Genomic DNA, 26,533 nt, shown 5'->3' on the forward strand with positions numbered 1-26,533 from the left:
CCAGGATAGGGCAGCTCACAGTCATTGTTTTCTTCAGCTGAGTCACTCAGGAGAGGTTTCTCTCTTGGTCTGGCTTGTAGCTCTTGCAGCTGCTCTGGAGCCTGCTCACCCCACTGGGCATAACAAAGCACTTGTACTTCATATATGTCAAAAACCCCACTGCCAAAAGCTCGGTGCCTTTAAAGAAGGAGTTGTGAGGATGAAGGTCTCAGAAGTATAAGCAGGATTTTCTCTTCTGTTTTAGATGCTGAAACATCTGGGACTGTATCCCGACGGCCCTCCCCTTCCCCCTGCTGCTGTCCTCTCCATAGTCGAGTACCCAGAGAAGAGGTTGGGCTCTGCAAAGCGTGTGAAGCCCTTCACCATTGTGGCACCTGAAGGTGCTGCTGTGGAAGACAATCTGGTGGGTGCTCCAGTGGTGCCAGCACTGAAGGTGCCAGGACAGGGACCAGGCTAGATGGGGGCATGGGGGACAGGTTGGATGGAAAGGGAGCATTGTGGAGAGCTAGTGAAGGTGAGATGGGGCCCCATGTCTGCAGGTCTCCTTTCTGTCAGGGATGGGGCAAAAGAGATAGCTCTGCTGGAGACAGAGCAGTTCTGTAAGACAAGGGGCAAAAAAAATCACTTAGAACCATCAACTTCCTTTGAGGAGAGAGTCCTGAGTGAGAAGGGGTGAAACAAACACCAATAAGGAAGACCAAGTCCATGGGGAGGTGGACTTATTTATTTATTCTCTCTTCCACTGGTGAACAAACCCCCATTTTACTTTCCAGGATGGGGATGTCTCAGGGCTTACCTCTCCCTCCCTTTTCTCTCTCCCCTTAGGCCAAGGTCCCACATGCAAAGGGCAGTTCTGCCAAGGGCCAACCACAGACAGGTAAAGCAGCCAGCCGAGACAGCTCTGCAAAGGAGAAGCAGATCTCCACACAGAGAACAGGAAGTTCCCGGGATTCCTCTGCAACAAGATCCAAAAGTACACGGGAAAGTGCCTCAACCCCTACAGAATTCCTCAGGTGAGCTGCACGGGAGGAGGTGATGCCTCTGCTTCTTGGTCCTCTTGCCAAACAAGGTCCATTGTCCCCAGCTCCACAGCAACCCTGTGCCAGTGCTGGGGGATGGCGAGTGCACCCTCCTTGTTCCATTTGCTCCTCAGCAATGTCTGAAGCCTCCTCTTCAATTGCCAGGCTGAAACGGTACCGGTGGATAGTGCCTGCCCACGGTGAGGTGGAACTGAAGGTGCACTTCTCCACCAAAAAGCCAGGGAAGTTTGAGCAGACACTGAGGTTTGAGCTCGTGCAGACGAAGCGCCAGTACGAGCTGCCCTGCAGTGGCACTGGCCTGTACCCCAGCATCTGCCAGAACCCTCGGTAAGGCTGGTCCCTGGCAGCCTCCCACACCACAGCTGCCCCTGAACTCACAGCCAGGGCTGCCCCTTGGGGCTTCTGGCCTGGGCACATTGTGCTGCCTGAGGTCACCCAGCAGATGCCTCTGTGGCAACCTCTTCCTGTGCCGGGAGCTGGAAGGCAGATGGTACCTCAGCCACCAGGAAGGGTTTTGGCTTTCTGACTGCATTTCCTACTTGGAGCATCTCATATCCTTCCCCACTTTCTCTGCCCAGGCTGGTGTTTCCACAGTGGAGGGAGACCATGGAGGCAGATGAAGTCATCTTCAAGGAATATGTTGAGAGCACAAAGCAATTCCACTTTGGACCGCTGCTGTGTGGGAAATCAAGAGAGTGGTACGTGCTCCCTGCTGGGCCTTGTACTTTTCGGGACACGCCTGGAGAGACAGGCTGTCCTGGTGGCACAATCCAGGGCAGTCCCCAGCAAAGTCCTGGGAGACACATGGGTTTAAAGGACCATAGGTGTGAACTTGAGCAGATAAGAGGCAAATGAGCCTTGGAGGAGCTGCTGTGCCTACCCAGTGGGTGCCTTGGTGCCAGAGCCGCATGCTGCTGCCAGTCCAAAGGTGACTTGGACTTGGGGGCAACTTCTGTCCCCCTCCACATCTCAGCTTCACCCCTTAGAAAATGAATTTTATGGGGTTTGAAATGCTTTGAGCTCTTCAGGTTGCCTGATCAAGCAATTATTCTGTAGATGGTTTTGTAAACCTTTCGTTAATCTGTAATTATAGTAAGATTTTATGATTGACCTGCCAATGGGTGTCGGGGGAACATACAGCAGGAATTACATTTTCCTGTAATGACATTGCATCCACACTTCTGGATAAAGTCTGCCTAAACACATTGTCATTGATGCTATTGTGTATTTCTACTTTTACTGTCACTAGTTTTTTTAATAGTATTTAAGTTCTTGTCTCCATAGGAACTCTGGAGGGCTAGGTCTATGTTGACAATCCAAGAAATGTAAAAAAAATTTTTTTAAAAAGACATTAGCCAGGTTGATGGATGGTCTGGGATTTCTGTTTGCCTCTTTAACCCTTTCACTCCAAAGTCATTTCCACACCTGAGAGAAGGGTCATTTGTTGTCTTTTTGCATTCCTCTTGGGAATTGATGCTTTATATTTCTTTCTCAGACTTTGAGCTAACCCATGAAACCCAAAGCAGTTTCATCACTTTTATGAAAGAGATTAGCTAAACTCTTTTTCCAAAAGCCTTTCTACCCTGCAGGGAAGGCACCCCAAGAAAGAAGGGAAAGAACCCCTGTGCCTGGTGTACTGTTATTTTTCTAGGCATCTTTGAATTTATGTTGTATTAAAAACTCTCAAAGCGGCCTGAACATCATCAGGCTTCTGGGGTGGAGGCACCAAGTCCAGGGAAAGGCATCAAAGTAAGGCAAGGACCCTTGCTATGCCTCTGACTGGGATCCATTTCCCTCACTTGTTTGTTAGAGCCTTCCAGCACCGCTTGCTCAGGGTGCTCTCCTCAGTGTGTGGCAAAGGTAACAGTCTCCTCTGCAGCCTTTTCCCCTTTTGTGGACAGGTACAAGGCCCAGAACTGTCCTGGCAACTCAGAGAATATCACCATCCTCAACAACTGCCCCGTGGATGCAGAGATCCAGTTCTCCTTTGAGAATACTGGGGAAGCAGAGACGTTCCTTCTGGACCCTCCCAGCATGACACTGAAACCAAAGGAGAAGCAGGTAGGAGAAGGGCAGGTAGAGCAGGCGCTGTAGAAGTGCCCAGGGGCTGCTCCTCCTGCTCACACACAGAGCTCTTTTGATTTCTTCCTGTTGGGCCATGTCCAGGAGCTGACCATTTGGGCATACCCCACTTCCCCTGGCTTCGTGGAAGACAAGCTCATCTGCTGTATTGGGAAGAACCCAGACCCAGTGGTCTTCAGCCTGTGCTGCCATGGGGTGCCCATGAAGCTGGAGGTCAGCCCCCGGGAGCTGTCTTTTGACAAGGTGCTTCTGCACAGGTCAGTCATCCCAAAAGCACTCCAAGACTTGTGACAAGGAGAAAACGTTTGGCTCTGGTTTCCAGGGCACGGATGGAGCTGCTCCAAGTTGCATTCAGTGGCGAGGCTGGTGTGACCGTCCAGCAGCTGATGCCAAGTGCCTTCCTGTCTCTGCAGGACTGACAGCAGGACCTTGGTCCTGAGAAACAACAGCCTGCTGCCCATGGCCTGGCAGCTCAATGGGCTGGATGACCTTGTTGAGGACTTCTCCTTGTCACAAGAAAATGGCACCATTGATCCCCACTCAGAGTTTGAAGTGACACTGCAATTCAAGGCTGGGCAGATTGGCAGCATTGAGAAGACCCTCCAACTTGAGGTGAGAGGGCCTGTGCCCTGCGTGGCAGAGCAGGGCACAGTGAGCAGCTGTGTGCTCCTAGAGACAGAGTCAGGAAGAGCTGCACCTGACAGACACAAGGGTGCTGTGACCCCAACTTCTGCCTCTACACAGAGTTTGCCAGAACGTGCAGTGCATCCACATCCCCCCAGATAACCAGACACTGCATCCTGAGCCTGTACCACAACCACCTTGTCCCTGTGAATTGTTGAAGGTTGTTTTTGGTTGTACAAACTGCAGCATGATCTCTACATTCCTCCTGGCCTCCTAAGCTCTTGCATAGTGCAACAAACTCTCCCCCTGGGATTTTGTTCCCCATGGTTTAGGGGCTGCATTTCAGAAAGGGTGCTAAGTGATTGGAGAGGGTTGTCAATGCCACCTGCTCCGAGACACCTCACACTTCCTGTGGTTGTTCTTACACCCCTGTACCCCTCAAGGATGCTTTAGCAGCAGCCTTCCCTGCTGTAGGAGCACAGAGTTGGGCTGATAGGTTTTTTACTGCAGCAGAATCCCATGGGGCATCCCATGAGAACAGGTTAGCAAAGCTTGGGAATCCACCAACACTTGTGAAGCCAGGGAGGCCATAGGGGAAGCAGCCAGCAGAGACAAGGACTTTCAGGCTGTCTAGCAAAAGAATAATCTGAACAGTGTTTGCTTCTTGCTGCCTCAGGTTTCAGATACAGAAAACATCCTGGGGATTGTTCAGGTTGAAAACATTGAAATCTCTGCAGAGGTCTATGACGTTTCTCTGAGCATCGACATGCCTGAAGGTCAGTGGATGCCTCCCAAACAAAGCAGTCCAGGTGCACTGCATCACCTTGGGATGGGATGGGATGGGATGGGATGGGATGGGATGGGATGGGATGGGATGGGATGGGATGGGACAGCATGTAAGGATGGCATGGATACATAAAGCACGTACCCTGCAAGCTGCATGGAATAAAGCATTGTCAGGGCACTGACAGCCTTAAGTCTCTCCCCTCTAACTTTGATGTGTGCAGCTTCACATACAGTTTTGATTTGGGGCTTTGAAACAACAGTGACGTGAACAGGCAGTTGGCAACCCCCCCAGGCTCAGCACAGTATATAAAGTAATTGGATTTGTGCTTGGAAATGAGGAAATGGGAGCCGAGCTCCTTAGCTACTCAGCCTGCAGATATTTTAAGTGAGAAGAGAAAGGGCAAACAAGTAGCTGGAAAACATTTTCAAGAACAGAAACTTGCTGAAAATGGTTTTGCACCAATGTTGCCTGTGACCTGGTGTATTCTGCAGCAGCTGACAAATACCATGTTTGACCTTGCTCTGGGTTTTCTGCAGGTCCAGATGGAAGCTTGGAATTTGGAACCATTAATGTCCTGGATAATGTGAAGAAAGTCCTGAGTCTAAAGAACAAAGGGGTATACGACATTGAGTACAGGTGAGTCCAGCTGCCTGGTAGTGAGCATTTCCTCGGGTTCCCAGGCCTTCATTCTCCCTCTGTCAATGGCTAGAGCCTGTTTCCATGCTGGCTACCTCATGGGAAATACAAAACCTGGGCTCTCTGATCTCAACTATTTTACCAGAGAATCCAGCCGCAAACCAGCAGTTCTTCACAGCTCAGCTGGTCCCCAAAGGAGAGCCCCAGAAATTTCAGCCACTGAAATGCTGAGATTCATCGCCTTTCTTTGGTGGTCACCTCCTTTCTCTTTCTGAGACTCTGTAAAAGAGTGAATGAAAAATTTCGGTCTCAAGGTTTCTTGCAGTAACCTTATGATTGTCTTCACTCTGTGTCAAGATCCAGGATTCCCTAAGCAGATCAGGACTCTCCTTTTGCTTTTTTTTTCTGGTCCTATGCAAAGTCCTGGCTGTGTTAGTGGCACCTATACACTTAACTGCAGAGATCTCCATTCTTTCCCTTTCCCCCCAGTTTCACGCTGAAGGGTGCAGGTCCCAGCATGCAAGACTTGGCATCCTACTTCACTATTGAGCCTCAGTCAGGTGTGCTAATTGCCTCCCAGCCTGGTGTGAATGTTGAGATGCTCTTCCACCCCACAAGTGAAATCCTCCTCAAGAACAAAGCCATCCTGTGCTGCCAGGTGAGCTGCCTGGGCCAGGCTGCATGTTTTGGGAGCATAAACAGGATAGGTGTCTCATGGAAGGAGGGCTTTACTGGAGAATCCTCTCTCCTACGTACACAAACAAAGTCTTTCAACACCATTTGGGAGGCTTCCTAAGTGGAGCTGAGAATTTGACTCTGGAGGAGGTGCTGAAACAGGGAGGGATAAACTGATGGAGGCCTGGGGTGGAGGCTGGGGACTGGAGTAGAGGCTGGCCTCTTTATTGTTTACCACCCTTCCTGTGGACACAGGTGATAGATCCCAGCTCAGGTGAAGGAGGCCAGGCTGTCACCAGCATCCTGCTGAGGGTGTCGGCCAAAGCAGAGTACAGCAAGTACAGCATTGTGCCTGCCTCACCCGCCGACTTCGGTACCATGATCAAGGGCACCAAGGAGACTCAGACCATTGTGCTGGAGAACAAAGGCATGCTCAGCTTCAAATTCCACATCTGCCAAGCACCCGAGGATGCATCTGCATTGGAAAGCAAAAGGTAGGAGAAGCCCTGACAACCCTTCCTGTCTGAGGAGGCACCACCCCACGGCTGGTATGTGGCAGGCAGCCAGGAGACCTGAGCTGTCATCCATTTGCTTCCCTGGCTTGGGGAGAGGGAGCAAAAATCACACCTCAGTATCCCCACGTGTAGTACAAAGCTGGTGATAGAGCTGCTCAGTCCAGCAATGGGAGCCACTGGCTGCTCTCTGGGAGCCATCAGGAGCAGAAAGGCTTTCCTCTCAGAGGAGGAAGGCCAGCTTTGGCCTCAGAGAAAGGCAGGGGAGCTCAGCATGACAGATACCTCTGCTTTCTCCCCTCAGTTCAAAGCAAAAGGAATCTGCTCCATCAGCTACAAAGGACTCAACAGAAAGGAAATTGAGCTCCTCGACACAGGTGGGTGACTCCTGCTCCCCAGCAGTGCTGCTGCAGGGGATGTGAGAAGATGCTGCTGTGCCCAGGCTGAGGCTCATCCGCCACAGGGTGGCACGAGGTTTACAGGATGGAGTCCAGTATCTGCTCAGTCCCACTGAGCGTCCTGTACTCTGGCTCTGACCTGGAGTTGTGGGGTCAACAGAGGGGAGCAGGTCCTGTGTTTGGTAGCTGCTAGCCAGTATAGGTCTGTGAACACCTCAGGAGCAAAACTGTCCCCCACTGAACTCCCAGTCCACAGAGTTCAGACAACACTGCTTTTTCTTCTTCCCAGTCCCCTACCTCTCTCCCATGATTTCTCACAGCTATTTCTGCCCTCCTGTGTTACCTCTGGAGGTTGAAGGATGACAGCTACCACCTTCATTCTTTACACTCAAACTCCTTTCTGCCACTTGGGACAGGCTTGCAGCTCCTCCTGAGTTTGTTGTTCTCAGCCTGGGGCTGCCTTTGAGCTGTGGAGTCATCCATCCTGCCCTGGGACTGGGTGCTTGGGCCAGGCAGGACATACTCTTTGCTGGGGTGCTCAAGGCACAGCTGTTAGCCATCAGCCTCTCCTGGACCTTTTTCTGCAGAGTCACCTCAGTCTTGGCATGTTCACGGTGTCCCCCTGCTCCGGCTCCATCGGTCCCTGGGGCCAGCAGATGATCACAGTGGAATGCCTCGCAGGGCAGGAGGGGACATGTGAGGAGCAGCTCTACATTGACATCACGGGCAGAGACCCCAGGGACAATCCCCTCGGCATTCCCTTCACCCTGACTGCCGAGTCCTGCCTCCCAGGTACATACTGCCCACAGTGCCCTTGGTCACACCTGCTGCTGATCAGCACCTAAACTTGCTGCTTGGATAGAGAGGCACACTCGCCCTGATGTCCCACCTTAAAATCCTCAGAAGCTCCAGCCCTCTTTAAGTCCACCAGTGGACTCATCCCTCCCAGGCTGAGAGGGATGCGTGGAAGGATAAAAGGAAAGCAATGCTCTCTAAGACTGAGGCTGACTGGGCTCTATCCTCCCAGCCAGCTCCCCCACCCAAGGCTGGGTTTAGCAGTCACCTGGGCAGAAAGGGCTTATCAAGCCTTCTGAGAGGCCAGCAGGGTCCAGACAAACTCATCAGGAAGGCTTCTCCATGCTCACCCCTCTGGTCTGTCCACAGCACTTGTTGAGGACATCACGTTGATCTTCAAGGAGTACTTGATCTGCAGCAGCACCGACCTCAGCCACAAGCTGCAGTTGGTGAAAGGCACGGGCCTCTTCATCGGAGATGAGAACAAATTCATCTTCAACAAGGTTCTGGTTGGGCAAGAGGCTGAAGCTCATTTCAGTATCTACAGTGCAAGCCGTCTGCCATGTGACGTGGTTCTCTCCATCAAACCCCTGCCTGGAAAGGTAAGAACAGGAGGCCAAGGTGGTGGCTGCCCTCTAAGGGCCATGTGAGAGCCTGTTTTGTTCTTCAGATGCATTGCTGCCTGTGGCCCAGACTAGGTTAGCTCAGTGCAGGTCAAACTGCTGGGAAAAGCAGCAGAGCCAGGGAACAGTTGTGTGGAATTCTGCATGTCTTGGGCCAGGTTTTGGCTCACACCTGTGTGTCTTTGGTGGGAGAAGTGAGTCCTTCTGAACCTCTCTTGGAAGCACACGCAGAGAGGGGCTGTTATAAACTGACATGCCAGGGCTCAAAGCAGAGCATTTCCTCAGGCTCCCTGGCTTTTCCTTCTCTTTGAAGGCCAGTTCTAGGTTATTTGCAGGGTCTTCCATGCACCTCCCATATAGGCTGGGGCAGCTTCCAGCACTCAAAACACCCAATGCTTTAGCACAAGGTGAGCATTCCCTGGGAGGACGGGAGCCTGCCCAGGGAAGCAGGAAGGAAGACACACTGTCTGGGGCTGTTCTCAGTAATGCATTTATGATAAAGCTGTGTCATGTTGAAAGGTGTTTTCTCCTAACACTGCTCTCTGGGTTCCCCCAAGGAACAAATCCCTATCAACAACATTTTCAAGTTGGATCCAGTCAAGATGTCAGTTCCTGGCTCATCCTATGCCATTGCTACAGTGACCTTCACCCCACCAGATGAGCAGAACTACGACTGCACCTTCAAGGCTTCCCTTGACATCCCAAAAGGGTAACTGACCATGTGAAATATTGGGGGAGGCCACACTGATAGCTGCCTCTCCACTGGGAAGGCACAGACCTCTTGTTAGCTCTAATGCTTTCAGTAGCCTTAGGCAGAGTACTTGGCATGAGATGAGTTGGGAGTAACTCTTAGAGCAGAAAAATGAGGCTGATGGTTTATTCTGTATGAAGAACTATGAATACAGGGAAATAAATACTAGGTAGGTATTTGGAAGTTACTGAGATGTGCTGCAGCTCAGCTGGGCATTTCCAAGGACAAAGGTTTAGATAAAGCAGTTTCTGTGCCAGCAATCAACAGTCACATTTTCCTCTTTGTTTCTGTAAAATTAAGTGATCCTCTGTGATTCCCTGGCATTCATTAAGCTTTTTTTATGTGAGTGATTGGAGCTGGTATGAAAGAGGAGCCCGGTTCCTCTGCCCTGGGACTGGGGCTTTGACCTGCCCTTCCTCAACCCTTTAGTGGCTGAATTGGAACGAGAGAAGTCTAATTGCTAATAAGCAATTGCTTTTTTACTGTTCTTGGAAATGATCTTTGCTGATGGTGACGATGATTTATTTTTGCCCTCTTGCTTTTGAACTGCTTTCATGCTGTGCTTTTGCTTGTTGCAAAAGTCTCACCTCACTGCAGCCAGGGGATCTGCCATATCTCATCTGGTGCCTCATTATTTACCTGCTGTATTGCATGATTCAATTAAGTGAAATTATTTTTAACTGTTATTGTGGAAGGCTCTGGCTCTTTGGAGCAGGTTCCTCTTGTGAATGGCCCTGAGTGGATTGGGAAGAGGCTGGTGGGGGGGCTGTGTTGTGGGGTACAGGAGCACCAGGCAGGGAAAACACTGTGGGTGGCCCTCAGTGCTTTGCTTACCCAGTGAGAAATGGGTTAGTGCCAGCTGAAATTGTTTCTGTGCCTCTCCTGCAGCTATGTGGAAATTAAACCCCAAATCCTGACCTTCACCATCAGTGGGAAGGGGCAGAAGCTGCCGGTGACAGTCGTACGCCCAAGTGCTCGCAGCAAGAGGGGAACGGCTGTGCTGCGCTTCAAGAGGCTCCGGGTGGGGGATTCAGAGATGCTCCCCCTGGACATCCGTAACGACGGCATCATACCCGTCAAGGTGAGGAGGACCTGCTCAAGGAATGGTCTGGTTTGGGAACAAAGGCTTGTGGCACAGGGGAAGGGTCCCAAAAAACAAGGCAGACATGGGAAGAGTCACCGTTGAGCCCAAAATGACGCAAACTCACCAGGGGACTGAATTGCAGAAGTTTAATACAAGAAGCTCTCTCTCTTTTTATAGATGGTTTGACACATTCTACTTGATTGGCTAATTACCAAAAACACCTTTCTCACAAACAGTCCTTGAGAAGAACAGAAAAAGAGTAGAAAAGCACCACCTGCAGGTTGTTTATACTAACAAGTTATCATCATTTCTACAACTCCCTAAAAGGTCTCACAAGCCGCTGTGAGAAACGCATGTTGTTTCTCACTCTCTGACCAGGCTGTCATCTACAGGGCAGAGGTGTCAGAAATTCTTTTTAAGCAAGTGACTGACATCTGTTCTCCAAAAAGGGAGTTCTTGGAAATTTTCCATCCAGTCTTTCTTCTTTAAGTTGAATACAAGAAAGGTGGTGGAGTATTTTCCCCCGTCTCTCAGGTCACCTTTTGTTCTCATGGACATGTGTGGTTTCCCAGTTCCATTAGATTGTATTTGATCCCAGCTTACATTTTAAGTAAGCGTAGTTGTGGTTTAATTACATTCTACCCACTACTTTCTGTCCTGTTTGGTTCTGTGTCAGTTCTATCCAGATGCCTCTGAACACCCTTTTTTCTCAGCTGATTTGACTTTTGTGCTAAGTGCTGTTAGTAGTGGGAGAGGTGCTGGGTGGCCATGTGGGACCAGCAGCACTGTGGTGTCAGTCCCTGTGCCATCCTGTACTCACACCAGCATCATTGCACTCTGGGTTCCCTTTTCTCAGTTTATGTTACGCCTGGAGGATGAACATGGAGCGTTCTTCTTGCAAGGCAGGGCCTCCACACTCAAGATATTCCACACTGGAAATGTGGAAGAGGACTCAGTTCGAAACGGTAATTTCATTAACCATGAAGTGTGATCCTGCACAGAGGGAAAATGTGTGCCTTGCTCTTGGCTTCTCTGAGCAGCAGCCAGATGTTAGGCACAGTTTCTTTGCTTGGGCTCTCTGTCCCCCAAGCTTTTCTTGGGACCTTTTTGCAAGGTCTTCTAGCAGGTTGCAGGAAGTTCTCCTGTTCTTCTAGACATGGTGGGTTGATTGTGGGGAACTGTCACTACCTCAGTAGACCCTCTGAGGTATTTGCTGCATGTGGGAAGGTACCAGCCTGAACAGCCGCAGCCCCTGAGCACACAGACAGCCATCAGAAGCCAAAAGCACTCTTTGGCTCAGCTTTCCATATGGCTGGAGCTGGCTGGAAGCAGATGGAATGAGGGCTGGGCATCAATCTGAGGTTAAGCTGCTTAAGTGGTGCTGTCTGGAGGTGGCAGCCTCGTGAACATAGCAAGAGGGTCTGGAACCACGGGGGCTAGAACCTGTGCTTAGAAGGCTGCTGGCTTCAACCTCTTATTCCTCATACATCCTCTGGAAATATTTCTTCTCTACAGCTGTATCACTTAACTCTGATTTCCATTGCTGTGCAGAGAGCAAGCCCCCAAAACAGCCTTTCTTCCTTCTGTGTCGTGGGCAATCGGCAAAGTTTGATGTCATTTTCAAACCCACCCTGGCTCAACGTCTGGAAGGGAAGATTGGTCTGTTGGTGGGGGACATCTGCATGACCCTAGTAGAGCTGGTGGGTGAAGGCCACAAAGATGAATTCACCCTCGATGGACTAAAGGAAGACACCCAGGAGAGGAATTCTAAGAGCAGTCTGAAGAAAGACATCATTGATGGTAAGAGAGGAGAGGCTGCCAAGGTGGACAAGGAAGAGGAAAACGTCTGATATGTGTGTTCTCCCTCTAGGCAGGGAGGTCACCCACGGGATTTGGTGGCCTGTGGGGGTGGCAGCCATGCAAGCAGAGCAGTGTGTGCTGTGCTGCACGTCACTGGCTTAGGGATGTGTCAGCGTGTTTCCCTGGAAGTAGTGGGATGGGGAACTGCCAGGGGAACTCTCTCCAGAAGGTGGAAGGCTTGGAGCAAGGAAGCATTGAACGTGCAGGTGTCTGTGCACGTGAGGGGGGCGGGTGGAGCTCCCTGCATGCTGAGATCCCTTGCTCTCCTCCTTAACAGCTGTCAGAGTGAACCACATGCAGTTTGGGGACTGTCCTGTCAGGAAGCCCTGCTGCAGGACCTTCACCATGACCAACCACACCCGTGCCCAGTTCATGCGCTTTGAGTGGGAGGCAGACGGCCCATTCCGGTTCTCCCCCAAGGTGAGCATGGACTGCTCTGCCTTTCCCCATTCTCAAGCCCTGCTCTGGTGTGCCCAGGAGCTGGCAGGAGTCCTCACATGCCAGTGATAGTCCCTTCCAGTGCCATGGAGGAGATGCAGTCCCTGGCTTGGCTGAGCTTGGCTTGGCTGCCCAGAAAGAAGAAAAGGCTTAATGTTATGGGAGGTGGCACCTTCTGTTCACATTTTTTTCTGTCAAACTTCATATAAATCCACTCTGAGGTGCGGATTCCTGGCACAGCTGTTCACCACATTAGTCTCTTTTGCTATCAGTCCTGCCCTTGGCATTGCTTCCAGTTTGGTCTTGACTCCCTCCCTGATTCTGCCTAGGTGGGACACCTCCACCCTGGCTGTGCCAAGAGTATCACAGTGACCTTGAAAGCAGATGTCCCAGCCACCTTCAGGAGGCACCTTGTGAGATGTAAGGTGACCAAGATCAACTTTGAGCTGCCACAAAGGAAGGTTCCGGACTGGGATGACCAAATGTGCATTGTCACGTGGAAGGATACCACCAGGAAAGACCTGGCAGCCAAGTGGCCTAAAAAAGAGAAGGTAAGAAGCAAAACAGCAAAAAAGCCAACCCAGCTTTTACAAAAAGAACCACAACACCATCACTGCTGGCTGTGCATCTCCTGCTTCCTCTGACAGCCTTGAGGTTCACCAGCAGTGCATTCCAGGGGAGAGGTGGATGCACAATGCCTGGATACACTCTCACAAGATGGGGAAGCATCTTGACAAGAGACCTTTAGACCCAAACCATTAGTCTGTGCCACAAGCACAAGTGTTGCAGCCCACGCTGAATGGGAGACAATGTTTTATTATTTTATCCCATTTTATGGTGTTAGAAATCTCTTCATCTCATTTGGTGCCTTTTCACCAACAAGGAGTTAAGTCTGCTGCACTCTGTCTCTTCTTTTGAAGTGGAGAGAAATACACTTCTCCTGCATATGCTGGTGAAGTCCAAGTTTTGTCTGCATGGACACCAGAGAATTTGGTTGTGGTCTCTGTATTGTGTGGGATATCTCATCATGGAGTAGCCCAGGCACTGTATGACTCTATGGAGGAGTCCAAAGAAGGATCATCTCCAGAGACTCTTGCTTTTATTGTTATTATTGCCATGCACACTCTTCTTGGGTGAAAGTTCTTTCTGAGTTTCTGGACCATTTTAAGGCCTCTAAACCATCCTCTTTTCTATCAGAACATCTGCAGTTGGAGACTTTCCTAGTGAGATCTTTCACATTCCAAAATGCCCATCCTCAGCTCCCAGCACTGTGCTTGTGCCACACAAGACATCTGGAGAGCACTTTCTCCTAAGAGAAGAAGAAAAAGCTGCTTTCTAGAACTCTTCACTCTTGCCATTCTCCATCCACAGAGCTCCAGCAGGGGAACTTAACCCTAACTTTGAGACCTGCTGGATTTATAGAGGACAGGAAAAAAGCCAGTCCCTCCACAAGGTTGAAGTACAGGGACTGGAACACAGCTACAGTCTTCATGGGGATATTTATTAACAGCTGTGGTAGTGACTGCATTGATCAGTGGGTAGAAACAACTACTGTAGCAGAACAGTCCCAATTGTGTCATCTTTCCAGGGAAGTAAAAGTGAATGGTCCTTTCTAGTCCCTCTATAAGGCTGCTCTTGGAGGCCAGAAGATTGCCCTTCTCAGCCTGACCTTCTGGCCTCTGCTGAGTGATTCCTCCCTCCTCTGTTTGCAGGTGATTGAGCCAGTCCCGGAACCGGCTCACACTGTGGTGGAGAAGAGCAGCCAGGAGGTTGAGGTCTACCTCAGTGCTGTTGTTGGCTACACCCAGTTCAATCGGAACACGATTGTGGTTCAGCTTGAGGATACCTTGCCCTTCCAGACAAGGACAGCCACGTGAGTGCTGAAGGCCAGGCAGGGCCCTGTTGTTAGCGTTGTGAAACACATAATCACGGAATGATTATATGCAGGTGCTTCTATAGAAGAGCTCTGGGTTTTAGGGGTACAAACCCAAATCTGACTCCAACATGGGTTCGGGATGAACATGTTTTTATACCCTTATCGTTATATAATACATATTAATTATGAAACTTACATTGTTCTATTGTATACATTGATTCATCTAAGCATGGATTCTTGTAATTTCTATCAAATCCCCCAAACATCGTTTCTCATTATTCTTGTTACAATTAAACAATAATTATATCTAATTACCAAACAATCATCACATTTAACAATCATATCATTTCTCATATAACAATCATTTACTATTGTCATTAAATTATTATACAGGTGTAGTTTTGCATGATCCAGTAAAGGTTAACATTTTCTCAGGGCCTACCAGGCCCAATTTTTCTTTCCAACTCCCCTGAATATCCCATGATTTTAGAAACATTTTATCTCCATACTATCACTGTGAGGGGGAGCTGCATTTGCCCAGGGCTGGCCCAGTGCCTGCTTCCCAGAACTCTGCCCCAGCCCAAACCAGCACAGGCCCACTGATGTGCATGCAAGGCCAAGCAGGAAACGGTGGTCAGGAGAGGCTCAATGCTGCCATACCTTTCTGCTGAGAACAGCCATGGGTTTGCTTTCACTGCATGTCACCTGTCCTCATCTGCTCAAGAAGAAGTTTGCAGTCAAACCAAGACCTAAAGGCCAGAGTAAGCCCCTTCGCTGCAATGTCCTGGGCACCATGTTGGCCCTTTCCTCTTAAACTTCCAGACCTGAAATACTTTTTTGGGCCACCCAGGACAGCAGTCTGAGCATGGCAGAGTTGCCTGGGGAAGAAGGTGTTCCTCAGCAGAAAGTGGTACCAAGGAGTCCATCAGACAATATTACTGTACTATTTGCTTTGCATTTATTGGACATTTTTTGTTATTCCTCTTTCTCGCCTTTCAGTTTCAGACTATGCAACACAGGGAAGGTAGCCCTGGAATACTCCTGGGAGGAAGCTGCAGGGAGTGAAGCAGTGAAGAAGCCAAACTCAACTGCTCTGACACGTAAGGGCATTTCACTTGGTAGCTGAGAGCCTGGGGAGAAGACCCTGCCACTTCACTCCAAAACATGAATTGCTTTTCCATCCTTGTCCACACGTCCACTTCCATCAGCATCTTCCCAGCTGCAGCTGGAAAGTTTTCTCCTTGCCCCCATCTGCTGTTCAGCCCCTTCTGTTCTTGCTCTGCCACTTCTGCTCTGCAAAGGAGCTGAGCCAGACTCTGGGGAGAGCCACGTGCTGGGTCAGGACTTTTCTTTGAGAAGTCTGAGACTGGGAAAAACAATGGGAAAAACAAGTGAACTGCCCTGCAGCCACTGTCTGTTTGCAGTTCCCCACTCCAGGGCAAATGCAAAGTCACCATCTAAAACCAACTCTCCTGCTTTGGCACAGGAGTTTGTGCTGCAGGCAGAGACCCTGCTCCCAGATGCTCTATTTCCAGCTAAAAGTACTTGGCCAGTGATGCTCCAAGTGCATCCCAGCTCTCTTCCGACCTGTGCAGGAGGCAGAGTTGCTGGGAACACAGGATTTTGTCTTTGAAAGGTGTCCTCTTCCTCTCTGCAGGTCAGTTCCTCTCCTCTGAAACTTCAAGGCGTTGCAGAAAGCTGCTGCATCATTTTGGATGGCAGCAGGAACATCCTTTTGAAACTCATTCTTCTGAGCTGGGGCAGCTGCAGCAGCTTGCCAAGCAGCAGCAGCAGCCCGAGCAGCAGGACCATTCCAAGAAGCTACGCCGCTCAAAGCGTGTTGGTTCCCGCCTGGAAATCTTCCCAGATGTCATCCGTGACCTGCCACTGTTCTCCATCAAGCCCTACCACGGCATCCTTGCTCCTGGCCAGAAGCAGACCTTTCACGTGCGGTTCTCCCCAAAGTGCGCGGGGAAGTTTGAGACCACCCTGCTGTGCAGGTGGGAAACATCGAGCACTTGCCAACTCATGCTTCTGATGGGTATCACTGGGTGATCACAGGGTGGGACAGGGTGGAAGGGATCACAGTATGTCATCTGGTCCCACTTCCCTGCTCAAGCAGGGTCATCCCAGAGCACATGGCACAGGGTTTTGTCCAGAGGGCTGTGGAATAATTCCAGTGAGGGACACTCCACACCCTCTCTGGGCAACCTAGCACCTGCACAGGAAATAAGTCCTTCCTCAGGTTCAGGTGGAATTTCCAGTTCAGGTTCTGCCCATTGCCTCTTGTCCTATTGCTGGGCATCACCAAGCACAGCCTGGTTCACCCCCTAACACCCTCCCTTCAGTCCCTCTGACTGGCATGGGGAGGTGGGCCTGGAGTCAGGCAGCCCCAGAGAGGCAGCAGAAACACCCACAGGAGCACAGAAAGATCATCATCTGGCCTTGGTAGCGAGACACTGGGAAAAGACACTGTGTGAAACATCAAGCTCCTGGAGGGTTGTGAAATCAGGAACCTGCCAGTCCCTAGCTCTGCTTCCTTTTGGGACAAACAAGGCCTGCTTCTCTACATGGAACCCCGTGTGCTGTAGTTGGTCCCCAGGCATTTAACTGGTCATGTTCCTGCCCTTGCACCTCTGCAGCCTCTGTGCAGTGAGCACAGTTGTTTAATTTGCTGCTCGCTGCTTGCACAGAGAGAGGATGAAACACTGTGCAACTTGCTCTGCAAGTTGCAGAACAACTGGCTGGGAATGTTCATCTGACTAATACCAGCCCCTTTCTTCCTAGGATTCCTAACCTGAAGCCCGCTCAGAAGACAGGGCAGGTGATTGTAAAAGGCAGAGCCCAGGAGCAGAAGAATCTTGGTAAACCATTAGAGCAGACAGAGGAAGGCCAGGGACCCGAGAAGCAGATGCTCTGGAAACCAACATCCGAGTAACAGCGTTTGTGTCAGCTGGGGCCTCCTGCAGGAGCCAGCAACATCGTGCTTTCTGCTGGTGACGGTCTCCCACCCTTGACCAGAGACCTCTGCAGCTACCCTTCCAAGCTTCAGTGAACATCTCTAGCTTACCTTTTCATTACTGACATTAATTAACTGTTTATGAGACTGATAATTAATTGATAATTAATAATTGTCCATTAATTGTCAACAAATTTTAGTTGTCAGCTTGTCTTGGTTTGAAAGACAGGTGTCTGCAGAACCTCTCTGGAATGCTATTGCCGGCCGGGGGCTATGTACAAATCATGAACGGGATGGGACTGCTAGGAATTGCCTTGAGCTGTTTTATTTTCCAGCATCACTGTCATTACATGGTTATGACAATCGGAAGATGCCAGCAGCTCACATCCCCAGCAGCAGACAAAGAACTTAATGTTACAACTTACTTTTTAAGTTTTTTGACCAATCACACAAAGCAAAAGCATATTGACAGTAGCTCCATCCAACCACTATAAGCACACGTACCTTCAGTTAAAACGATGCTTGCTTATTTTGAATACAATACCTGCCTGTAAGCCTTAAAACACAATGCACAGAGCACCAATATTAAGCTTAGAACTTCCCAGTATCTCACTAGATTTTTTTTTTTTGCAGCTTAAGGAGTTATTCCAGACAAGCATTAATACACAGACCATTGTTGTATTTGTCCTTACTTGTCTACTTCTTACATAATTTTTCTGCTGACCAATCTTATGGCTACTGCTTAGCTCTAACCACAGTTCTGCTGTCTCTGAGGCCTGTCTTTTGCAGCTTTCGCAAAACCTTCTGATTTTATGGATTCCCACAAATGTGACCACCTTTTCTCCAAATTATTATAACTTTATTAAGAGGATTTCAGGCAAAGATATAGGAGAAGTTCTTTGCTAGTACAACAAGGCAAACAAACAACAACACTGGCAGCAACAACAAACAGAACCAGATACCCAACCACAGCCTTCCCTTGGCTCCAGGCACTTTCCCTTTGGTGTAGTTTTGGTCACAGCTGAGCAAGAAAGGGAGGCAAATAATGAATAAAGCAATTGCTAGAGATATTTTAATTAAGCTACACCAAGGAATACACGGGAGAGCTCAAGCACACTGTGATCAATTCTGAAGAACTTATTGCTGTGAGGGAGTCTCTCGGAATCTCTGTGGTCAAGATGACCCCGAGATGTTAGAAATTCTCTTCTTCCCAGCCCAGCGATCGAAGGAGTCAGGATTCCTTGGCTCTGGTTTTCATGGTTGTTTATTTTCTCTTATCTAATGCATTCTTTTCCTGACCCACTGAGGTCTGTCTAGCAGGTTGGTTCGGGGCACAGTGACTGCCCTTGGGATGGTGTCAATATTTTATACTAAGAACTACGGGTATTTTATTTACAATAATTTTCCTATATCTATCACCTATGTTAGACAGTCTGTCTCTACTCTGAACCAATCTAAAAGTGCCACCATCACAGCAGAAGATGGAGGCTAGGAAGAAGAAGGAGGAAGGACAGGGCACATCCAAATCCCTCCATCTTGCCTCCTGAACCCCCATTCTAAAACCCCCAAAATTCCACCTTTTCACCCTGTGGCAAACTAACTACCATTCTACTTAAACTTTCGTGGCTTGCAGCTCTTCACATAAAGTTGGCAATTTTCTCCATGGGTTAAAATCAAAGGCACAGGTGTCTTTGGCTTCATGCCAAGGTCTCTGAGCCCCCTGCCAGGGGCTCACCAGAGGAATGTCCTGGGTTCCAACAGGAGTCAATACAGTAGCCAAATAGTGACTGGACAATGTCTGACTTGTTAAAACATTAAGTGATGAGAAAACACCCTAGTGAGGGAAGAGCCCTAGCCCTTAGACACTTTCAAAATATGCAAATAAATTACACTGAGTTCCCCAAAATCCAGAGATGGAAATATCTTCTTGGAACAGTTGATCACCAACTGGGTAGAAGCCTTTCCTATCTCAACTGCAACTACCTCCAAAGCGGCTAAGATGCTATTAGAACAACTCATTCCCAGATATGGGTAGCTGAAAGAATGGAATCATGACATGGGCCGTCGCTTGGTGATCCCCCAGTTAGTTCTCACCTCCTGGCCCGTGCCAGGAGTGGCTGCCCCCTCTCCACCCCTCGGGCCGGTCTGGGTGGCAGTACAGCAGGGCTGCCCAACTCCCAGAGGCAGCAAAGCTGCTCTGTGTGGCTGCTGATAGGAATCCTGAGTCAAGGAAGCCAGAACAAAGGAGATGAGAGGGGCCACTTATATCCCAATAGGGGATAATGAGAGGGGATCAGGCTTGGCATACACACTTTGAGGGAAGGGTGATAGACAAGGAAGGTTCTAGAGAAAGGGGTGGGGTTACATTTGATGAACAAGGGAAGAGGGCAGTTCTTCCAGGATTGGCAGGGAAGGGTCTGGAAATCAGGGAGGTGCAAGGGAGATTGAGATGGGGACTGATTTAAGATTAGGCAGGAAAATAGTAGCAAACAACTTCAGGGCAAAACCATTGGGGAAACTGAACGGGGTACATGGAACAAACCACTATAAACTCACAATAAGGAACACCTTAAGATTACAACAGAAAAAAAATTACATTCTATGTATTGTATTAGACATAAATTGGAAATTCTATACCCCATGGCACCCTCAAAGCTCTGGATGTGTGGAGAGAATGAATGCTATCCTTAAGAACCATATTACTAAATTAATGATTGAAAGCAGATTAACATTATTACAGATCAGAACTGCTCCAAGAAAGGTTACAGGAGTTTCTCACTATGAAATGTTACTTAAATTACCTTATCTGGGAAGGGAGGAGGGCTTGCCAATGGCTGAAACTAATGACTTACATCTCAGAAATTATTTGCAAGCAATTACACTTTCTCTCACAGATCTTAGCAGAAAAGACTTGTTACCCCAAACATCACCTCTAGACTTTCACATCCACCAGGTAAAACCAGGAGATTTGGTTTGAATAAAATCTTGGAAAAATCATACCTTAAACAGCAGCATGGGAAGGTCCCTTTCAGATACTTTTAACAACTGTCCCTTTCAGATACTTTTAACAACTGGAACAGTTACCAGGACTGCAGAAAAGGAGTGGTCGGTCTCACACCTCTCAAGTCAAAGGACCAGTGGAAACTCCTCCCCAAACTTGGACAGTGGTACAAGGAAGTGACTCATTAAAGTTTGATGCCACGGCCTGGTCGCGGGAGGAGGGGGTGACTCTGGTCGCCGCTGAGCTCTGACCCCCTTTCCCCTCGGCGCGCATCACGAGTGGCCTCAGCCAGCGGCAGGCGGAGGGTCGCGGTTTGGCCACAAGCTCAGGTCAGAAGTGGCCAGTGTGGACCCACGTCAACAGACTGAGGCAAAGGAAAGAAGGAAGGGCCCCTTGCTTGCCTCTCCGAACTGTCTTTATTCCTCCCCGAGAAGGAAGTGGTACAGGTACCACAGTGTAGCAGCTCAAAGGGGAAGCAGAGGCAAAAGGGCACGAAACAGAGAAAAACAATGATTTTTAAAGAGGGGCTGTCTCCTAGCAGGACACAGCCTAACAACAAATCAAACGCTAGATAAGAGGAGTATGGGGGGATACACATAAACATAAAACCAATAGGGAAGGGAAGAGTGCATACCAATGAGCGAATGGAAATATAACTGACAACGAACCTTCTAAATAAATGGGTGTAGCAAATAATGACAGACAAGCTGCAGGGGCAGGCTTTGGATAATGAATGGGGGAGGATCTGGAAATACCAGAAATGACATGGGGAAAGGCAGGAAAACAGGTGGTAAATAACTTTAGGGAGAGACTATTAGGAAAAATGAACAGGGGTGAATAGGAACAAACCATTACAACATTTTAAACAATTTCTGAAACAAATAAACTTCAAAACCCCACTGCCACAAAAGTTAATATTGAAAAGATGATTTAATAGTGAACAATCAGGGGCAAGACTGGACTGATCTCTGTATTTGCCACCAGAGAGCCTTTTGCTCCACTGTGGGCTGCAATCCCTCGCGTGCTGAGCAGTGGGAATATAAATCAGACCTTGACGAAAGAGGAATAGGGAATGATGTTCTAAGACTCTGGAAGCTGCTGCTTTCTTCTCCTGGGGAGTCAGAGAGAGCACAACACCAGAACTCTTCTAGAGGCAATGGACACAGCAGCAGCATGGACATTTTGATGAGATGCAAGAAAAAAAATCCTCTTCACCATGAGGTCAGCCCAAAAGTGGAGCAGATGTTCCTGACAGGCTGTATAATCTCCATCCCTGGAGCTGCGCAGAGCTCACTCACCCAGGCAAGGTCGCAGCAGGCTGCTGTAGCCTCAGGTGTCTCCTTCGGTGTCTGCTGACTCCAGGGCTGTGCACACAGAGAGGGAGCACCAGAGGGAATGTATATCCTGGCGGCTACCCACCGGGCAGATGCCCAGCGGGGAGTGCTGGAGCCGGGATAGCTCAGCAGGGGCTCAGGCAACCTAGGCAAGCTAGAGTGATTTTCACCTCTTAGTGATTATCAGCTCAGTGATTTTCAGCTCTTTAGCTTGCTAGGTGCCGAGGCAGCAGCAGCAGAGGCAGGGAGAGAGAGGAGAAGCACTGTGTGAGGTTCCGCAGGATTCTTTATTCTTCGGGTGTTCCGCGAAGGTTCCCAGTGACAGCTCTTCTGCCGAACCAGGCAGAATCAGGGGGTTTTATACCTTACAGGGGTTTTGAAAACTGTCCAATAGTAAGGGTCAGGGGAAAGTGACCTATGGGCTTACAGGGAGATAAGCGGGGTCTGAAGGAGGAAGAGAGGGGCTGCTAGGGTCCAGTCATGCTGACTTTGGCATTTCCTAGCTCAGGCTTCTGACCTCCAAGGAGGCCTTGCAGGCCCTGGGTCTGCTACAACTCCACTTTCTGTATTTAGAAAAAAGGCGTTCCCTATGGTTCTTTAAAACAATGAACAAGGCATGAGAACATCACTTACACAATGACAATTACAAGAAAAATCCACAAGATTCCCTTAACCAAAGATGCAACCCATCCTGTTAATCCCCATTGACCAAAGAGGTCATTGACCCAGTCTGGGGTTCTTTCTACTTTTAAGTCCTTCACAAATCCCTTCAGTTTCTGGATGTTGGCGTGGATGGATTCCAAGCATGAAGAGAGATTGAAGCAGCACATCCCTTCGAAGTCTTGGCAGCCATGTCTGTGGGCAAGCAGCAGGAAGTCAATCACTGCTCAATTTTGGAGTGATGCATGTCTTGTGGTTTCTTCTTCCTTTAAGAGATCGCTCAGGGCAGCAGAAGTAGCGTTAGCTTGCTTACTGAGCCAGCACCCGAGGTGATTTATTTCACCTGGGGCCTTAGCTGCAGCAACCCATGGTAGGAATATAGAGACTGCTGTCTTTTTAGGTTTGCTCCAATCGTATAATTTGGGATCGAAATTTTCATCAAATTCTGTGTAGGACCTTTTGTGGCATTTTAATTCACTCTCTTTTTTCCAATTGTGTAACAAGGTGATATTTGGAGTAAGGGTAGAAAGTTTTCCAAGGGTACAGGGACCTCCCTGGAGTCGTGAGGGGATCCCAGCCCATACTCTGTCACCACAGATGAGAAACATTCCCTTGGGTAGAACTTTGGGATGGAGAGAGGACACAGAGATCACATGAGCAGTGTAATTACACCAGTCATGAGGGTTGTAGGCTTTGTTAATTGGCGATATGCCTTTTTGGTATGTATTTTTATTCTGGTCAATTTCTGGCCAATTATTTTTTGGACGTCTAAAGTAAAATTTGACACAGAATGTGGCCTTAGAGGACCCCAACAGATCCAATTCTTGAGGTTCCTCAAGAGCATTGGGCAGTATTTTTGTCCACTCGTCCCAAGTATCTACCAGGTTGGGTCTCTTAAATGTGGTGTGAAGAAGCTCTGAATTATAGGTGGGCCAGTCATCAGCTACGAAAGGAATTCCTACTAGACATGTGGAAAGTGGGTTATCAATGCTTCCCATGGATAAGCACATGTTATCCTGTTTTAATGTCTTTGCTAAGGTTACCCAGACATTATGGCTTGGCTGTGGGCCAATCCAACCGATGGCACACAGTACGGTGAGGAACATCCAGGCAGCAGTGAGGACAGCACCAACGGAGATATTTTTCATCTTTGGACAGGAATGGGGCTTCTGATAGGGAATATAAGCATAATTTGTTATATTTATGGTAGGCGGGGAGGGTTAGGGTTCCTTTCTTGTTCCTTTCCTCTGTTCCTTCCACCCCCCCCGTTTATTTTTAGGGGGTTTTTTTGTTTTGTTTTTTGTTTTTTCTATATGCTAAGAGTGGGGGAGTGGGTATAAAGTTAGAGGCTTTTGGCAAGAGTTGAGAAAGGGGATAATAGTTTTTTTAGGGTAAAAAGGGTAATAACATCTAATTCAGAGAACAGTTTTGTTTTCAGGGTGTGTCTGGCCTAGGGCTTGATGCCGCAGAATGTTGTTCAGCTTCCTGTTTTGTCTGCTGTTGTGTGATGGGACGGTCGTCTCCTCCACTTGTGGACGTTCGGCGATGTCTTCATCTCCAGGCCGAGCTGGTCTGGTTTTGAGGAGGTTTTGTGTTTGACTCAGGAGGATTCTTGTCACTGCTTGTGGAAGTGGTATTTGCAGTGCCTAGGTATGGTTTTATGTTTTTCCCTGGGTACCATCTTGGACCAGATGGTAGTAGAACACACGCATATCCTCTTCCCCAGGTAATAAGTTGGAAAGGTCATGAAATTTGATGTTTTTCTGGGTCCTTCACTAGCACAGGTGGTTTCTCAGTGAGCTGTGCTTGGGTGGTATTTGCAAAGTGGCGAAGTATTGGTGGATCAGGCTCTGAGGTTGTACAGTTCAGGAAGCTGATGACATAGAGGGCCTTGCAAAGTCTTTCAACTGGAGAAATTATTTTTGTTTCTCTCTGTTGCTGATTGAGGACTCATTTAAGAGTTTGATGTGTCCTTTCCACGATGGATTGTCCAGTGGGGTTTGAAGGTATACCTGTCTTGTGTTGTATTCCCCACTCACTGAAGAACTCTTTCAACTTACGAGAGGTATAGGCAGGTCCATTGTCTGTTTTGATCTCCTTTGGTACTCCCAGGGTAGCAAAGGGAAGGAGAAAATGGTGTGCTGCGCAGTTTCTCCTGTATGTGTTGATGCAAATACTGCTCCTGAGAACGTATTGACCGATACATGCACATATTTTGACCTTCCAAAAGGTGCAAAGTGGGTTACATCTGTCTGCCGCAGCTGTTTAAACCTCTGGGATTGATTCCCAGATGGTATCTGGTAATTTTGGCAGTTCGGGCATGTGGCAACAACAGCTTTTGCCTGATCTTTTGAAAGCTTGAACATTCTGATAAGGGCAGGCACATTTTGATGAAAAAATGCATGTGACAACTTTGCCTGGGCAAAGATGTTAGGGACATTAGCAGTCTCTATTGCCATGGCTAAGGTGTCTGCTTTCCTGTTCCCTTCTGTAATGAAACCTGGGAGGTCAGTGTGTGACCTCACATGCATTATATGAACCATGCACCACAACATCTTCCTCTTTTTTGTTTAAAATAAAAATAAAACTGAAATTGTTCTTAAACTGGCGTAGTAACTGAAAACCATAGGGAGGATTGAGGGGCTTGCTCCCAATGCATTTTCTCACAGGAAGGTTCTTCAGGGATGGGAGCAGGGTCAGTGGGATCCTCAACATGGTTGATTTGGGGGGTTGTGGCAAACAAAATTCTGGTCAGTAACTTATAGATAATGCAGAAACCGAAAACTAAACAGAGCAAAATGAAGATAATAACTAAAACGGTACGAATGATGGAGCCCACCCAGCCCACCACTCCCATTTTGGATAGCAAGTCCCCTGACCAGTCCAAGGTCTGTTGTCGGATGTTGTCGACATCCTCGGACATCTGGCAGATGGTGCGTCTGGCATCCTTGGCTCGTGACAACAGGTTCATGCAGCAGAGCACCTCGAACTCCTCACAGTGATGGTTGTGGAGTAACAAAAGGAAATTGATTGCCGCCCGATTTTGGAGGGTTGCTTTCCTCGTTGTTTCCTCGTCAGCTAGGAGGTCCGCTAGGGCAGTTGAGGTCAACTTGACTTGCTTCGCCACCCAGCACTCGAGGTGTCCCAATTCCCCTAGTGCCTTTGCTGCGGCCACCCACGGCAAAAACACCAAAACCACAATGTTTTTGGGTTTAGACCAATGTACAATTTTGGCATCAAACTCTGAGTCAAATTTGCGGGTGTCTCTTTTAATTTGGTCCGAATTCTGTGTGACATTTTTATTTTTCCAATCTAAAATTTGGGTGCAGTTGGGGGTAAGCAGCGTCAACCGCCCGAAAGTGCAGGGCCCTCCGGACAGACGAGAGGGAATGCCAGCCCACGCTCGGTCTCCGCACGTCAGGAACACGCCCTTAGGGAGGATTTGGGGTTGCCCATAGAATGTGGATGGAGCTCTGATTGCTGCAACGTGGTCACACCAGTTGGCGGCAATATACTTCTCGTTTCCCTGGTGGACCTCTTGAAATGGGCTCTCCCCTGGGCAGGGAACGAACTGAAAGCATAGGGAGGCGCGGGCGGAGCCGAGCAGATCAAATTGTGTGGGTTCTTCAGGGGCATGTTGGAGTACTGTAAGGACCACACGCCACAAGATTCTAGGTTCGGGACGGGGATCAGGGGCATACTGGGGGAGTAAGGACTTTAGGGTGGGGAAAAAGGGAGGGGGAAAATCATCAACCCTGAATGGGATTCCCACGAGGCAAGTCAAGAGGGGGTCTGCTGCAGAGGTCGTGGACAGGCACAGGTGGTCTTGTCCCATTGCCTGAGCCAAGGTCCGCCAGACGTTCGCCTTCGGTTGGGGAACAATCCACGTGTCAGCTGGGTGGGTCATCAACAGAACTTGCATTAGGATGAGGGAGAGTCCAACTGAAATAAATGGAGAAAATAAGTTAATAAAGAAGGTTCTGGTGAGAGAGGTTCAGTCTGGGGGGGGCCGGAGAGCGGGACTTCTTTTCTTTTCCATCGCCACACTGCCTCTTCCACCTTTGTAATAGTGCCGATGTTGTGGGCTTTTCCCGGAAGGTAGGGCTTCACCCATTTTGAAGGTACCCACTTTAACCCTGTGGGGGTGGACACGCAAGCGTATCCACGACCCCAAGTAACCAGGTCAAAGGGGCCTTCCACCTTCCAAGTTTCCGGATCTTTTACTAACACCGGGGGTTTCGCCCTCAGGTGCATGTCCTTGTAGGTGTTAAAGTGCCTTGTGATGGGCGGGTTCAGGCACTCAAAACTGCAATTGAGAAAGTTGATGGTAAACAGAGCCCTAGTTAACCGGATCTGAGGGGACTCCACCTTCATAGCCCCTTTTTGATGTTCTAAAGT

At 48.9% G+C, this 26,533-nt stretch overlaps 1 protein-coding gene and 1 pseudogene across 5 annotated transcripts in view; both read left to right on the plus strand.

Annotated features, from left to right (window-relative positions):
* LOC135279544 (hydrocephalus-inducing protein-like) overlaps window positions 1-17,294 on the plus strand; it is a 73,460-nt gene extending 56,166 nt beyond the window's left edge. For 2 of the 5 annotated variants that reach the window (XM_064386991.1, XM_064386990.1), the window contains 24 exons: window positions 245-403; window positions 826-1,013; window positions 1,185-1,367; window positions 1,619-1,738; window positions 2,942-3,101; window positions 3,207-3,379; window positions 3,536-3,734; window positions 4,423-4,522; window positions 5,070-5,169; window positions 5,659-5,827; window positions 6,100-6,338; window positions 6,661-6,733; window positions 7,342-7,546; window positions 7,919-8,151; window positions 8,730-8,881; window positions 9,812-10,004; window positions 10,864-10,972; window positions 11,559-11,807; window positions 12,145-12,287; window positions 12,635-12,856; window positions 14,018-14,178; window positions 15,181-15,281; window positions 15,839-16,181; window positions 16,969-17,294. In XM_064386991.1, coding sequence (XP_064243061.1) covers window positions 245-403; window positions 826-1,013; window positions 1,185-1,367; window positions 1,619-1,738; window positions 2,942-3,101; window positions 3,207-3,379; window positions 3,536-3,734; window positions 4,423-4,522; window positions 5,070-5,169; window positions 5,659-5,827; window positions 6,100-6,338; window positions 6,661-6,733; window positions 7,342-7,546; window positions 7,919-8,151; window positions 8,730-8,881; window positions 9,812-10,004; window positions 10,864-10,972; window positions 11,559-11,807; window positions 12,145-12,287; window positions 12,635-12,856; window positions 14,018-14,178; window positions 15,181-15,281; window positions 15,839-16,181; window positions 16,969-17,119 — 4,125 coding nt within the window. In that variant the 3' untranslated portion in view covers window positions 17,120-17,294. Of the gene's footprint in view, window positions 1-244; window positions 404-825; window positions 1,014-1,184; window positions 1,368-1,618; window positions 1,739-2,941; window positions 3,102-3,206; window positions 3,380-3,535; window positions 3,735-4,422; window positions 4,523-5,069; window positions 5,170-5,658; window positions 5,828-6,099; window positions 6,339-6,660; window positions 6,734-7,341; window positions 7,547-7,918; window positions 8,153-8,729; window positions 8,882-9,811; window positions 10,005-10,863; window positions 10,973-11,558; window positions 11,808-12,144; window positions 12,288-12,634; window positions 12,857-14,017; window positions 14,179-15,180; window positions 15,282-15,838; window positions 16,182-16,968 lie in introns of those variants that run through there. The other 3 variants (XM_064386992.1, XR_010346762.1, XM_064386993.1) reach the window with 3 other exon arrangements.
* Window positions 1-26,533, plus strand: part of LOC135279718 (peroxisomal coenzyme A diphosphatase NUDT7-like) — a 211,461-nt pseudogene that overhangs the window by 163,920 nt on the left and 21,008 nt on the right.

This window comes from Passer domesticus, chromosome 12 (genome assembly GCF_036417665.1).
Source record: "Passer domesticus isolate bPasDom1 chromosome 12, bPasDom1.hap1, whole genome shotgun sequence".
NCBI classification, from domain to species: domain Eukaryota; kingdom Metazoa; phylum Chordata; class Aves; order Passeriformes; family Passeridae; genus Passer; species Passer domesticus.